The sequence below is a fragment of the Sceloporus occidentalis genome, unplaced genomic scaffold (genome assembly GCF_023333645.1).
Source record: "Sceloporus occidentalis isolate IW3139 unplaced genomic scaffold, rSceOcc1.0.p SCAF_18, whole genome shotgun sequence".
Classification (NCBI taxonomy): Eukaryota; Metazoa; Chordata; class Lepidosauria; order Squamata; family Phrynosomatidae; genus Sceloporus; species Sceloporus occidentalis.
The window spans coordinates 8294012-8310827 of record NW_028316998.1 but is presented as its reverse complement, the minus strand read 5'-3'; the positions used below and the strand labels follow the sequence as shown (position 1 = coordinate 8310827).

The window sequence follows — 16816 nt, the reverse complement described above, 5'->3', positions numbered from 1 at the left end:
TTTTAAATTTCTTAGTTTTTCTTGTGTTATATATATATATATTACAAACTTTTTTGATCCTTCTTTTTTCAAATGCTTATGACAAATAATTGATCTGTGTGGCCAAAGAATGTCTCCAGAATATTAAGATCAGGGGTGTACCAATCATGGTCGTTTGGGGACAAAGATGGCTCAGACAAGCTGTTTGGGGACAAAGATGGCACAGATAAACTGGGGCTAAGACAGCACCAATAAGCTGTTTGGGAGCAAATGTTGCACTCAAAAGCTGTTTTAGGGCAAAGCTGGCAATGTAGAACAAATAGCTCGGTGAAGTCGGTGGGCTCTATCCTTTCTAGTTATGCCCCTTTTTAAGATCCATAACAGAAAGTTATAACAATAAAGATATTTTTCCCTTTTACTAATGCATTTTGCGGCAGGTTCAATCAAAACATGTATGTACTGTACTGTAAGTACCTTATGGTAAACATACACTTACCGTTACTCCAAAGAAGTTGGTCTCGTTCATAGCATCCAGGAAGATCTTCCCAAGTTTGTGGTCAGTGTAGTTAAAATCTTGAATCCTTTGATGCCTGTTGGTGGCATGTAGGTATTCCATAGCTCGGTGGAGTGTCTTGGCTATCACCCATATTCCATCGTAAGCATAACCATGAAATTTACTGGGCTCCACATCTGATCGTTTTTCATTATATTCCTTTTCATACTGTTGTGGTGTCTGAATGGCCAAAGAGACTCAAATTATTATACCAGCCTACTTACATCAAAGCTCACCCAATAAGAAGAGCAGAATTGTAAATAACATTACAAAATTACTAGAGCAATCAAGATGTATATACATAAAAAATGCTTAATTCAACTGGACATGTAAAGTGTGTTGGTGCTTTAAGATGTAACGTATAAATCATGTTATGCTTATTTATATACTTTTTCTAATGTGCTAAGAGGAAGGGAATGTGACGGGAACAGGGCCACACCGAGGCAGTTGTTCAGGGTGCACAAGACCCAAGTGTCCAGAAGCAGAGGAAAGAGAGGCACAGAGCATTTACTAAAAACCTTTTTGGCGCCCCTTTTTCTCCTCTGCAAGTATATGGATGTAAGTGTAAGCCAGGATGTTTGTATGTGAGGGCAAGTGTGAATGTGCATGTGTATGTATGTGTTTATGGGCAGGCGTGTATGTTTATTGGCAAGCATTTGTAAGGAGTATAGGTGTGTATTCTGACACTCTTTCCATAACTATTACTGTTTTAGGCCTAAATGGTATACAATGAATAAAGGACGCACGTGAGCCTGACTGAAAGGAATCCTGAGAGGAGACCCGAGACTCAGAAGAGGCCACTGTGGATGCAATCTAAGCAAGTCCTGTGTCTGTGTGCAGTCTGGTTGCTGGGGCAAGTCCTGTGTGTGCAGTCTGGATTCTGGGGCAAGTCCTGTATGTGCAGTCTGGTTGCTGGGGCAAGTCCTGTGTGTGCAATCTGGGTGCTGGGCAAGTCATTTGGATGAAACCTGGGTATTGGGGCAAGTCCTTTGGATGCGACCTGTGTGCAAGACAAGTCCTTTGGATGCAACCTGGGTGCTAGACAAGTCCTGGGGATGCATTCAGGGTGCTGAGGCAAGTCCTATTTGTGCAATCTAGGTGCTGGGCATGTCCTATGAGTGCAATCCAGGTGCTAGGCAAGTCCCGTTGATGCAATCTGGATGCAGGTGCTGGGCAAGTCCTGTGGAGGCAGTCTTGGTGTTGGAGCAAGTCTTATGTGTGCAATCTGAGTGCTGGGGCAAGTCATATGTGTGATATATGCCTGCAATTTAGGTTTTCCAAGCATCATTTATTTGATCTATACCTTCAATGCTGAGTATGCTTGTGATTTTCAGTTGATCTGTACTTGCAAGGCTGGGTTTGTGTGTTATTCAGTTGCTGTATACCTGCAACGCTATGTTTCCATGTGTTGTTTATTTGATCTATATCTGAACTACATGCAGGAGGAAAAAGAAAGATGTAGTACAGTGAAGGAGGGGAAGCAGGGGATGGAGGGAGCGCCACAGGGGTGGCCAACAAGGGGCACCTGAACACCTGAGGCTGACTCTGCTGGCGGCTGCTATATCCTGACATGGAGAGAGAGGTGGTGCTCTAAATTAGCAAGTGTCCAGAAAGTCTCCTGCCGTCCCCAACTAACATGTGCCCGAAGGCGCTTCACTGTACTTGGCCATTGGGGCAGATGGTGTCGGCACTCCCCTACCCTGCAGAATTATCGTGTTATAGTTCTCATTCAAATACAGAACATAACTGATCAACAAGCATGGCTTGCTCAAAAATCTGTTGTGTATAACATAATTCATATTGTGTTTTATGCAAAATTAACATACTCGTCCAGATATTGTTTTGATTTGCTTTGTGCTTAGTGGTTCGAAATCCACTCCAATGTACCCTTCCATAGCGGTAAGTAGATTTTTACTGGAGCATGTTGAAGAATTGGCCTGTTGCCACCACAGCGCTTGATACCATCCAGGGATAATCCACTGATATTTACTGCCAAACATCTCTTCATCATAAGCCTATAAATAAAATTGAATGAAATGCTCAGATTAAAATGAAATGTAAATGATAAATTCATTATTTTACCAGATAATATTGAACCTTGTACTGTAAAAATAAATTTAACACAATATAAGCTGTACATAGTCCAAATATCTAAATTTCAGCTTGATTCTCAAAATAAAGCCTAAACATCTAAAACGCTTAATAATTTATTAATTTCAAATTAATATTTTTTTTTCAACACTTTTTTCATCAATCATTTCATTACTTATTACCTATTTTACATTTTTAGGTTTCCTTTTGATGATATTAATAACAAGTGTATATATACATACACATATATACACGCTGTCACAATCACCCCTTCGATGCCGCACGCGAGCAGTCTTCTGCACGCGCGCGTGTGCGGCACCGAAGGGGTGAACGGGGTATTAGGAAGCCTAATACTGCGCGCGCGGCGGTTTCCAGGGGAATCCATTAACCCCTCCGATGCGGGTGGTCGGGAGTCCAACCACCGGCATCGGGGACGGAGGTCTGGAACTGGCAGTCTTGCTTCTGCCGGGCATCATACTGCCCGACGAAGCAGTGACTCCCAGCATCTGGTACTTACCCGCGCTCGGTCCGGTGCTATTCCTCCTGGTAGTACGGAGGGGGGATGCGGCCAGTCTGCTTCAGAGGCGGGGTTCTGGGAGATCCTCCAGTGCTACTGTGTCTGGGAGGCGGAGCCTGTGATTTGGCACCGGTTTTAAATACCCCAGATATGCTTTGTCTGGTACCCTGTTGTGGTCTTCGTTGCTGTTGATTCCTGTCGTTTGTTCTCTGAGTATCTCCGGATTTTTGACCCTTTGTCTGCCTGACCATCCTTTGCCTGGCGATTCTGTACCGTATCCTGTGTCTCCTGGTTTCCAGTTTTGGCTCGTCTGACTACCCGCTCCGTTGCTGACCCGGATTGTTGGACTACCCGCTCCGTTGCTGACCCGGCTTGTAGGACTTCCCGCTTTCGTGTTTTGACCCGGCTTCTCTGACCATCCTGACCGTTATTTCCCTGGCGTTGCTGTATTGGCTCCTGGCTTCTGCTGTCCATACCCTTGCATCCAACTCATTCCTATTATTATCCGCTTGCACCTGGCCTCCTCACTGTTGGGATCATCTAAGTCCCAGCTCCCTGTCACTAAGGGTTTCCTTTGGTGGTTGGGTTCTGGGCAGAACAACTCCTGCGGTGTGCGCTATTGTGTAAGCGGTCGTGACACACGCTACCATTTAAAAGTTTGGGGTCACAGCTGTTTTCAAGGGAAATAAGGATGTTTCTAGCTGTACTACTAACATAATTGCAAAATGATAGATCAATTAGCATTTTAAACTTGGATAAGTTTAAGACAATGTACCATTGTAACACAGGAGTGATGGTTACTGATAAAGGACAACAACATCTACAATGTATTTCTAATCATTTTATGTTATTTTTAATGGACAAAATTTGCTTTTCTTTCAAAAACAAAGAGATTTCTAAGTGAACCCAAACCTGTGAATGGTAATGTTTAATTATATCTATCTATATAGATATAGATATCTATATAGATATATATATATATATATATATATATATATATATAATTGTGCTGGGAAATGGAAGATCGGATTCAGTAACTTAGAACATATTGCAAAATAAAGAAAAGTGGTGAGTTTAACCACAGAGTTCCGGTAAAAGGTTTGTGAACATAAGCTGCATTAACTACTATGAGAAGCAGTTGACACTTAATCAATTACTGTGCTAGACAGATGAACTGGAGGCACCCCATGAGTTAATGGACAGTTGAGTTTCCTGAAACATAATAGTACTTTTCCCTTTTGCATGAAACCACTGTGCATAGTGGTGCACATCAGGAATGTTTTCAAACTCCCAAAGTTAACAAATAACAGTTATTCCAGTGCATTTATTTTCAAGAGCGCCAGAGGATTTTGTAGTATATTTAAATTATAATTTTGCAACAATGAAGGTAAATGCTAATAGAATATACTTGACAACATTTCTAAAGCAAATATGAAATGAATGATCCTGGAATCTGAGAATAATCTACCAATTCATGTAAATCTAGTATTATGCAACAAAACGATGGTAAGAATAATATTATTTTTAATAATAATAAAGATACAGAGATTATCATTACATCTTTATATTTATTGTGAACTAAAAAGTGACAAAGCCCTCTACTGTACTGAGCCCAACAAGTAAAATAAAATACACTTATGACAAAAAAAAAAAAAAATGCAAAAGATACACGCAAGATATGTCACTTTTTCATTTCTTACCCATGTTACATGGCCTCTCTTATTTAAAAGCCTTTGTAATTTACCCTGTTTAGATTTTCTATATGCATGTTTTTCCGTATAATCAATGGACAAATGTTTTATGCGTGTGTGTTCCTTTAAGGCAGTTGTTTCTTTAAGACCATGTTTCTTATAATCTGGTTGGTTTTCAAAAGGAAACCATTTTTTTGCCATGATTACATTGTAACAAGTATGAAAGACTATTTCTCCCCTGGTGGGAATATAAGAATCTCTACAGCATCTTGCAATGCCTCGCTTGCTTGCCAGTTAGGTTTGGATAATCAAAGGAAAGTATAAACTGGGAAGTGACTGAAGGTTTGAAATAATAGGGTGGCAGCGGATGAGTAAAGCAGATCAATGCTGGTTAGCTCTTTGATCATGTTAAATACTTTATTGCAAATGTGTTCTAATTCTGCATGCAGTGCTTAGACCTAAGAGGCCCCAATGTGGGCACCCGCTGTGAAGAAGGATTGTGCCTGTGTATAACCATACTAGACAGAGCCTCTATATCTTTCTATTTATTCAGCGCCTTATGTGGAAAAAGAAACGCTTCTTGTAAACCAAGAAATCAGAAATCACTGGGAAAACAGGGTTAAAATGAGCAGCGGTTTGTGTTTTTCATGCAATGAGCCATGAACGATGGGGGTAGTTTCTGCAATGCTTTCTTTTGTTACATGATGTGTGAATTACAGTATACATACAACACATATAATAAAACCCTGATGTAGCCGTTAGAAGGTGCAGAGGTGGGAGGCAAAGGCTTGAGGTAGACTGGAAATAACAGCCCTGGAATTAAGAATTAATGTAAGGCTGCATGATGGTGCATGGAACAGTCATTAAATATATATATAGCCAGTTATTAGTTGTAGGGCATAAATCAGCACTAAGTAGGCTTCAATAAAAATGTGTGTCAGTGCCCGGTAGGATAGACATAACGTTGGGATCAGGTTAGGTACGCTGGGCTGGTGATTAAAGTAAGGAATTAAAGGGCTACTCTAGCCATCATAATGTACTGTATATGATAGCTTTACATTTTCACGATGCATGGATGGATACTCCAGAGTCCAGACCACTGTGCACATGCATGGAAAGTGCACCCATTGAATCACTGGACCACTGAGGGGCAGCGGCTACTACATCAGGAACATGTTTTACTTGGATGCATTAAAAAAGGGTTGCCCCACTGTATCTTGACTAATTTCCAGGTAAATTGAATGTGTCAGGGTGGTAAGAGCTTGGTTGTGTAATGTGCATAACAGCCCAGGAGTTAGAATTAGCAAGTTTGCTTGAATACATGGGGATTCATTCAGAGCCAGAGGTTCAGGACAAGGATGTTTGGACTCCAGCTCCTGATTAAGCAGGAATGCATGGGATTTCAGTAACATACATGACACCCAGGTTTCAGGTCAGGCGAGCGTTACTTCTCTGGGTCATGGGATCGGCGTTGCGAAACACATCCCACTACGCACTTCCCATCCAACAATGGTGTGTGTCCTGGGATGTCAGCAGAACAGCCCAGCAACACCAGCAGGTTCTCCTACCGCAGGTTCAAGCTCTGGATAGCCAGAGCCCGAAAGTTCCCAGGTATGCTGAAAAGTTTACAGAAAAAAAAGGGAAGGGTGGATTTTTTAAAAGGGCTAAATGAGTTAATTGCTCAGAGCACAGTGTTATCTTCACATGAAGGCTTTATTGATATTAGTGTCACTTGCGCTGGCTGCCCCCAGGCAGATACAGTATGTAAATGGCAGCATGTACTAACTTTTTATTTTATTTCAGGACAAGACATGGTCCTAGAACCTGGATGCAAGACAGCTACTTTGCCTTGGGACTGTCCCAGCCAATCTTACTTGGCTACTATTCACGTGTCAGCAGCATACTTTTTGTTATTTGTCTCATGTCAATTTTGTTGTATTACTCCTTCACATAAATGTGGTTTTATACTCTTTATTGACATATATGCATAACTCCAAACATTGCTAGAAGCCAAACTAGGATGCAGGGAATGGCTAGAGGCAGGGCTAAGGACAGAGCAGTTTCCATCTACCTCGTAACCTATTCAAGAGGAACCTCTGGGATATGATGTCATATTGCGGTGTTCCACTTCAGTAGGTTGTGAGGTAGGATTGAGGTCAGATCTTCTGATATTCCCAAGATTACCATGAGCCCCACTGCCTGCAACAGATAGGCAGGGCAACGGGACAGTGTCTGAACAATGTGACTGTCCTGTAAAAACATGACAGTTTAAAAGGTATGTATATGTTAGGTTTAAGTTCAGTTTTATTTAACTTGAATGCTTTTTAGGCTTCATGACCTGCTTTGTGAGTGTTCATGGTCTACAGCTTTGTGCCTGAGCTCTTGTTACTCCTAGATGCTTCCACTTGACAATAATAACACTTACAGTGGACCGTGGCAGATCTAGCAGGGCAGACATGTTATGACCTGGTGGGATCCTTTTGCAGTGCAACGTTTAAAGTTACAGAGTTCTTCAGTGCGACCCATTCTACTACCAATGATTTTATACACCTGTTAGCAATGGGTATGGCTGAAACACCTACACTCAATAATTCGGAGGGGTGTCCAGTTGTCCACATACTTTCGGTCAGATAGTGTATAAATGGTTTTGAAGAATATTACATATTTTTGAAACCTAGACATTCTAGATATAAAATTAGACATTTAGTTTCAATTATAGTTTATTACGTAATCTAATGATTACATAAGTAATAATATGTAAAAAAAAAAACAAATGCAAACTATTATAAATGCAAACTTACACAACAAAAGACTTTTGAAGCCATGTGCTCATCAAACTGTCCAATTATTATTCGGACATCATTGCCCTGTGAAATATAAAGTCAGAGATTTGTAGTGAACATTAAATTAAAATAAAAAATAAAATAAAAACATGTTAAAAAACTACAGCTCTGGCGCTACCTGAAGTGAGAATTATGTTAGAAATATTGAACATTTATGAGCTAAGCTGTCATGCAGTTAGTTTGATTTAAAGCAAACATAATGTACTCAATTAATGTAGCCTCACACTGTTTGTCAGCCAATGTGGGTGGCTTTAACAGACTGAAAAAAAAAATAAAAAAAAAAATCTTGATATGCTTCAGATTTACCGAAAGCAGCAAAGTTGGATGAATGAATCTACCCAAAGGCATTAAAGGAATAATAATATCACCATTTTCCAAAAACTCATTGCATAGTAAATCCTGCTATCCCGTTGGATCATTACAATGGATTATATAAATTATAATGGTACGGCTGGTGATACTGATTACTTAATATATTTATGTTTATTTTTATTGCAAACATAATTTGCTTTGGCTTCTTAAATTAGATTTACACTGAAATCATTAGCGTCCTAATTCTGTGGAACAATTAAACAGTGATATTATCATATGTACTAATCCTTTCTTGTGTGAAAAAAATATAAATAAAAAAATGTTTATTTTTCACTGAAAGCAGACTACTGGATTAGCAGCTTCTTTAAACTTCTAAGACTGTAATTATTAACAATTTAAAAAAATCTCTACTAATGAAGACAAACATGCTGTGTACATTAAGCCCTTGGGAGATTTGACTGCATTTAACATCATATACATATTACCAACTCTATTTATACAAATACTGCTGCTGTTATGGAATTTGTTCCAGTTGCTATCTACTGCTTGCTTTTAAGACAGGCCAAGAGTTTGACCCCCTATTTAAAGAAGTTAATACAGCTAGAGTGTTCTTAACCATGCATTTTTAATAGTTCTTCCACATAATGCAGTGAATTTGGAACATTCAATATAATATACTGCACAATAAACACAAATACCAAACCAATAAAACCTAATGAAATAATATAGGAATAAATGATAATTCACAAATTAAGAGGAATGACAATGGCCAACATAATGTTCTTATAGGAAAATTTAGCTCTCTGTCCCAGTACGTTTTCATTTTTATTTTTCTTCTCTATGTCATTGGGTAAGATACTATTATAGCAATAACCTTAATGTGTTTTGTTTTATATAATTTTATTCAGTGCATCCACTACCCAGGATACATTGCTCTGTTTGTAAAGAAGAGCCTGTCTGTCCATAAAGACATTTTGGTTGTCCCATCCAAGGCCACTTGAATGTTGTCATTTCAGGTGTTCAAATGTAGGTAGGGGTTGGTTCCCAAGGCAGGAGTGTGTGGATCAGGGCCATGGCACCAAGTTCTAGCACATCATCCAGCAGCAAACATTTTTTTTTACGGAGAAAGGGAAAAAAATCAGACGTATCGTTTTGCATACCTTAAGTTTTTTTACACTTATGCAAGGATCATTTGAAAAACTTTCTGTGTCTGCAATTTGGATATTAGAATCTTCCAGTTCTCCGGTTAAATCATTTCTCACCTGTTAGTAAATGAGAAGAATGAGTAAGTAAAACAGATGGACTACACTGCATCATCATGATAAGCACATAGATATGGGATGACTAATGTCAATCCTTTTTCCATTTTCTCAGGCTGTAAACAAATTCACAGAAGTCATCATATGCAGATGACTTAACAACATAATAAAACCATGCCTATGATGAAAACCTAAAGGTTTTTTTTAATGCAGATGATTTTTACAAAGAGCCTGATCTGTTTCCACCGCTATAATTTATGTGAGCAATAATATATGAAGGTAAATTATCAGACATGTGCAGAGTGTCACTAATTGAAGAATTACAATTGGCCTTCAATTAACATCATAACACCTTGCCAAAATAACCAAACGCGTTTATAAAAAGAGGTCATATTCAATATGATTAAAATGAAAGCGTAGCAACGAGTGACAAGTTATCCATTGGTTAACATTATATGTCTTTAGCTTGGAAGGTGGAAGTAAAGCAATAAATTAGATGTGATTTGAGTTGGCCAACTAAGTTTTGTAATTCAAACAGTTGTCTTGGGTACCCTGCACAGCAAAATATTAATATGTTTGCTAGGTGAGTGCTTTCCTATTGGCATTTGAAATCCTGAGCAGAGTTAGCACCACTGCCACCACACAGGTGTCTCATTAATAGTGCCCAGATAGGACTATACATTGCAGGACAGTCTCTGTGGATTTAATGTCTTACCACTGCCTCAGCTCCAGGGTGAGCTATACAGCTATAGTGGAGTTGATTAGGACCTGAAGAGGTGTAAACTAATTATGGTGTAAACAAATTATGGTGTAAACAAATTATGTTGATATCATGTGATTAAGTCATCGGTATGTTCCTCTCTTTAAAAGCCATTTACAGGATTCACATAATGTATTGAATGTGTGTGTGCTTGTTCCGTGAAGAAACATCTGTGGTCTATCTATGCTAAAGAGTTTCCTTCATTTCCAATTTTTTGGCCATGCGAATATCTGAAGCTATAGCAAGCTAAACAATAATATCCTGTTATAAGGTTTTACAGCTTGCAATGTTCTTTGCTACTTCATAAAAGAAGCCACTTTAGGGCAGTTGTTGTAATATGTTCAGTTTATGGACTACACCAATTTAACTGCCATTATTTTGTCATACTAAAGAAACAAGTCAATTTGTTCTCATACCTTACACAGATATACGATAAAAGCTAGAAGCGTAACATAAAATAAGAAATGGGAGGATTACAGCTGTATAGCTAGCAAATATTGACATGAATTGTCTTCTAATACAACAGACCATATAAGTTGGACACATGACCCAGGAACAACATTTTTTGTCGCATTTAAGTAAAATACTAAATGAAAAAAATGTATGGTAAATTATATGAATATTTATGAATGTAAGTTGCATACAAGCTAGCCAGTATGTTAACTTTAACAGCTTTGCTAAAATCTTGCCACTTGGATTATAAATTTTCTTAAAATATACCTGGAAAATATTAATATGTATATACATAAATATTACAGCTGCTATATGAAATATTTAGTGACCATCTTCTTAAATTGTAATTGTGACACTTTACAACCCCAGGGATATGTCTTGTGTGGATTTTAAGCACAGATGTATGGATAATAAATGTAAATTATACGTATGGGTCCCTGAGGTGTAGCATGTGGAAAGCAGGGCAGTCCAATACTCCAACCCCAGCACTGCAACCATCTGGATGCCCAAGCTAAGAATGTACAATGCAGTCCAGGATTTCCATGACGCCTGCAACAGATGAAGGAGAGGTGGCATTATCTGCCTGGAGCTGTGTGTGCTGTCTGTGGGAGAGGTTTTCTAGAGCTTGCCTTAGCGGGAACTGGCAGGGAGGTTGAAATTAGTGGATGGTTAGGCTAATCAGTCTGGGTTTACAGAGTATATGTCTAAAAGAGGTCCAAATGAAAGGTTTTGTTTTTATGATTTTGTTTTGGGGTTTTTCATGTGTAAATAAATGTTCCTAAACCTTATTGCCCTAGTGGACTGTGCTTAACACTCAGCTAACAGTTTTGTCATAAGGCATGGTGTATACACCCATAGTACAGTTGAAAGGGTAAGCCAGGAAAAGAGATGGACAATCTGTGCCGGTGTTAAGGCAGAATCATACAATACAAGTAGGATGCCATAAGGTGATACTCACTGCCAGTTCCGGCTTGGCTCTGTCTTGTGCTCCACTTTACATGCAGAGCTTAGTCAGGGATCTGGCTTGGGACTGTTTGGGCCCTGCCAGTATAAAGGTAAACCCTTCAGTTTTTGATAATTGGCATGGAGCTCAATATTCCCTTTAGCAACATGCCTTATGGGTCTTTACAATGGAATTTGCAGACCTGTATTTTTTCATAAACCAGAATGAGAAAAATGTATGTCCTGATCAGTTGAATGTTTCTGCTGCAACAACCTGAGTTTGATGAATGATTTGTGAGCCACAATGGATTTAAAAATCCCAGTCAGTTATAATAGGAAAATTTGTTGTCTACTACTTGTTGCGTCACATTGACACATGTGAGGCGACGAAGGCCCTTTGCTGACATCAATTAGAAATTTTCCATTCATCCTATTAGGCCTACAGTGGTTCAGATAAGAAATCAGCGCATGCCAAGCCTTGATTATGAGATGCACTAAATGTGAACGTGCATTTAAGAAATTTTACTGTGCAATCCAAATTTCCATGAAATGTCTGGATTTCCATGAAATATGTCATGTATCTCAACATGCAGCTGACATCCCAGTACCTGATTGGCTGCTCACGAAACGGAACAGTAAATCTTTATAATGTGTTTTAGAACTGATCCAAGAAAGGCTAAAAAGGGGACGATTTTAATGAGTGCCCAATATCAAATAAAATACCCTTATAAATTGGAACATGGTCAATTTAATTTAACACACTATAAAGGACATTTCTTTTTTTATGCTCTTTGATAGAGCTTCAACTTTCTAAACGAGAGACGCTTTAAATCACACCTTTGTTAATATTCCCTGTTAACCATATGACATTTAACACCAAAATCAGTTAAACATTTAAAGTGAAAGGCAACTGGAGGTTATAAGCTGGCATTTAACAACAAGAAAGCACAGTTTACAATTATGAAACTAAGGATTCAACAGGTATAAAATATGTTTTTTTTTTCCTTTTATATTTCACACAGAGTATAAGTGATTTATAAAAATAATGCATTTCCACTATGATTATAGTAAAACCACCAAAAAAAAAATAATCCAATTTCTATGAGAAAATCAAATAACACCACAGCATTTGTGCAACTTCTATTTCCATTATTTATCAGGACTTCATAATGTAATTACTAATGTTATTCTTGATTAATGATGAGACGGTGGGCTGAATTAAAAAGTTAGCAATTCACAGACATGGGTCACAGTGATTACATCTGAAGAGGATTGCCTGATAATCAGTCTGTTGGCAGTGTCATGTACTGAAATGCATCTGTCAGGCTCTACAACAACCTTAGTACATTTCTTTAGTGTTTAACCTATTTATAAATGTTAGCGCATTCTAATTGGGAATAAAAGATGAATAACGACACTGAAGTAGTTATTGAATTTCTAAATAACAAAGCAAACCAACTTGCTGTGTTATTTCTATGATGAGGTCTTCAGAAAAATAATAATAATTACTGTAATGACTATATAGAAATATAGTCAGATAAGGGAACTTTTAACCCCTTCAGGACCGGGATTTTGATACTAAGGTGTCGCTAAAGGACCGGAGCCGTTTTTGTGTTTTTGCCATGTCTTTCTTCAACTGTAATTTCTCTCTTATCAATTGGTGCACCCACACAAATCATATATTGTTTTTTTCAGCACAAGTAGGGCTTTCATTTGAAACCATAGTAAGCTGGGTAGTACATTGTTTTGTTTGAACAAAACTGGAAAAAGTGGGGGAAAAATGAAAAAACGCATTTTTTTTTACAGTTTTGTATACATACAAATTGTACACACATTAAACCAATGGGAAAAAATTATCCCAAATATATTCATTAACTTGTCCTGATTTGGAAACCACCCAACATGGCCAGGATTTTTATCTATTTTGACCAGTATAGGGCAAATATTGCAAGGCATGCATCACGTTTTTGAAATGTAATTTTTTTCAAATTTGGCATGGCAGTCTAATAACTGCAATAGTTGTCACAGATACTGATTACCCCCCAAAATTATATGTTTATGAACAGTAGATAAGTCAAGGTGTACAACTAGGGTCATTTTGACACTTTTCAAACAGGGATTTTATCGCCAATTGCTGCCAAATTTTGAGGTATTTTTATATTTTTTTGTTTTTTTTTGCATATGTTGCAATGTTGCTTTAGATTTTATATTATATTTTGTATAGAATATGTGCAACTGCAGAACAAAACACCAAATTGTGTTCACCAACATCCCCTGGAACATGCGCATTTTCGTTTTCACATTTGGAATTTTCAGAAATTGGTTTCCTGGGCCCATATCCCATTTGGGACATTTTGGAAGCCCCCTGCTGTAAATTACCCCATAAAAGTATATATTTATGAACAGTAGACAAGTCAAGGTGTTCAACTAGGGTAGTTTTGACAGTTTTCAGCTAGCCTTTTCTTCACTGATGTCTGCCAAAGTTCACGGAAAATTTATTTTATTGCGTTTTTAACAAATACATTTCAATGTTAAAATTTATTTCTTGCACAGCATATGTGCAACAGTGGAAGAAAGCACCACATTTTGTTCACCAACACCCCCCGGTTCCAACAAGGCCTCACATGCATGGTTCATGTATTTTTTGAGGAAGCTATGAGGGCAAAACTGGAACATGTGCATTTACATTTTTTTAAATATTTTTTTTCATCAGATTACTTGTAAGTGACAGGTTTAGGCCGCTGACATCAATCAGGGAGACCGATCAATAATCAGCGACTTAAAATGTCACCGACAAGTGATCAGGTAATAATTATGATTTTTTCATTTTATTAAGAAATTTGTGTTTTTTCATAATTACCCTAGATGACCCCTCTCTCTTTGTAGAGCAGGGTCATCCGTGGGCTGCCATAATGATCTGATCACTCCTATTGGCCAGGGGCGATCTGATCAGCCCAGCATTTGACCTGGAAGCACCCTGGACTTTCAGGTCAGTGCTGTTATTTTTTTTTTAATTATTATTATTATTTTATTAATTTTTTTTAATTTATTTGTTTGTTTGTTTGTTTTTTAATTATTATTATTATTTTTTACATTATTTTTTTTTAACTCTTTCAATGCTGATGCTCCATTGAAGCACAGCATTGATTGATATTTAGTCCCCACAAGCTTGTGGGGACTAATATTAACCCCTGCAATGCTGCGATGGGGGTCATACACAATCGCAGCATTGAAGAGGTTAATTGAGGAAGAGGGGGGTAGGGGTTAACTGAGGAAGGGTGGGGGGGTCTGGTCTCCACACTCATGTGGAGACCAAAGAACCCTGTCTCCCTGTCCCTGAAGCTGCCTCTGGCAGCTGGGACACAATCTCCAATAGACTGGAGATTGTAGGGGAGGAGTCTCTCTGATCAGTCCTACAGGACTGATCAGAGGACTTCTGGGGGCTCGTTTTTGCTGTTGCTGGTCTGCCTGGGCTTCCAGGCAGACCACCAGCAGCAGAACCCCCTAAAAAACGGGAATTAACCCCTTCAATGCCGCGATCGCGGCATTGAATGCCGCGATCGCGGCATTGAAGGGGTTAACGCTGCACTGACGCTCTCATGGAGCGATCAGGCAGCAGGGGGGTGTTGGATCAGGTCCCCACACTTGTGTGGGGACCCATTCAATACCCCCCCTTCCCTGAAGCTGCCTGTGGCAGCTGAAACAGCGATTGCAGATTTTTCTGCAATCGCTGTTTCTGCCTACAAAATCACTCCGTGGGAGTGATCGTGGGCTTGGGGGCGGGCTTAGACAGGCTGTGCTGTCTGCCCAGGAGTCCTGGGCAGACAGCAGCAGCAGCGCCCCCATGATCACCGCGATTGTGGTGATGTGGGGGCGTTTTTTGGAGGAGACGTACCTGGTACGTCCCGGTCTACCGGTGACTGTTAACCAGGAAGTACCAGGTACGTCCCGGTACTGAAGGGGTTAAAAGAATATTATTGTTTATTATTTAGTCTATGGTTTAAATTCTCGAGAGCTTGTTTTGATTTTAACAAGAATCTTCAAGGTGGTGCTTAAATAGATTAAGAGCACCCAGATTGCCTTGGGAAATCCCAAAATCATGGAATCTGTTTTGCGTTTTGGGGAATCACATTTCAGGACCATGGACAGCCCTGAAGCAACCCTAGCAAGTTACACAGTTCCACACTGATGGAAGGCAGAACTCCAATTACATGCATATGTATGTGTGTGCTTATATCTGAAAGTTCGAGGAATCAGATATGAAAGCACCAGTGTGCTTTAGATTTGTAGGAAAAACATGCAAGTACTATGCACGTACATATTAAGCATGTACACGCACTTTGACAGTACACCCTGCATGCACAAAGTACAACAAAACACAAACTGTCACCGATGCCACTGAATTCCAAAATGAAATTGAAATGTTACCCTAGTGATCAATAATCGTTATTACACAACAGTAATGAAGCACGGGTTTAGTTCATAGAAACGCAACAGCACAGGAATTTTCCTGAAGCTGTACTGACCCCTGTGTTTACATTATACAAAAGTTTTTTCACATGAATAAGAATTTCTCAGATTGTAAGCTCGTTTGAGCAGGGCCCTCCTCACCTGTTGTCTCTGTAAGTCAATTTGTTATGTTACATACTACTTCTCATGTCCTGTCTACCCATTGTACAGCGCTACAGAATTTGATGGCGCTTTATAAAACAATAAATAATAATAATAAAGGTTTAGAAGATAATATGAGATGAGGGAAAGGTTAATTCAGAACAGGAGGGTAATTAATAATGTAAGTTTTCTTCATTAAAGAAAACTTGATTCAGATAAATTAGTCTATAACTCTCAAATCAAATATGTCCAAAGTTCTAAACAATACTTGCTAACATCTGCTTAGTTGGTAAATGTATATGGACTGCACAATCATTATATTATTTCTATAAATGGGGTAAAATAATGTACAGTACAGAGAGCAGTGCGTTCATCTCCAGTTACTACTCCTAAGGTAAAAAGCTAAAAAATATAAAGAACTGAAATGTTTCTAATATAATATATCAAGAGCACCTAAGTATACATACATTATAATTTGGTTTCCTAAAGCACATGTCAAATCACTGAAAAAAATTATGGGAAAATTATTCTAATTAATAATTTAAAACTTTCCAATGTCTTCTCTGTATGTGTTATAAACTCAACATCAATTAAATGATCTACTGTGAGAGTAAATTGAGTAATATAAACATATATATACACACACACAAATACATAATTATTTGTACAGATCTATCTATCTATCTATCTATCTATCTATCTATCTATCTATCTATCTATCTATCCATCTATCTGACAATGTGTGTATCAAAGCATTTAAAACCCATAGAATATTTTTAACAATATTCTTTCTCCTTAGTTGTCA

At 38.4% G+C, this 16816-nt stretch overlaps 1 protein-coding gene across 1 annotated transcript in view; it reads right to left on the bottom strand.

Moving 5' to 3' along the window:
- Positions 1 to 16816, bottom strand: part of LOC149302575 (gamma-aminobutyric acid type B receptor subunit 2-like) — a 240097-nt gene that overhangs the window by 100722 nt on the left and 122559 nt on the right. The window contains exons 4-7 of the mRNA XM_089482242.1: positions 9147 to 9248; positions 7633 to 7698; positions 2359 to 2547; positions 476 to 712 (exon numbers count right to left, since the gene is read on the bottom strand). Of these exons, the coding sequence (XP_089338368.1) occupies positions 476 to 712; positions 2359 to 2547; positions 7633 to 7698; positions 9147 to 9248 (594 nt within the window). The remainder of the gene's footprint in view (positions 1 to 475; positions 713 to 2358; positions 2548 to 7632; positions 7699 to 9146; positions 9249 to 16816) is intronic.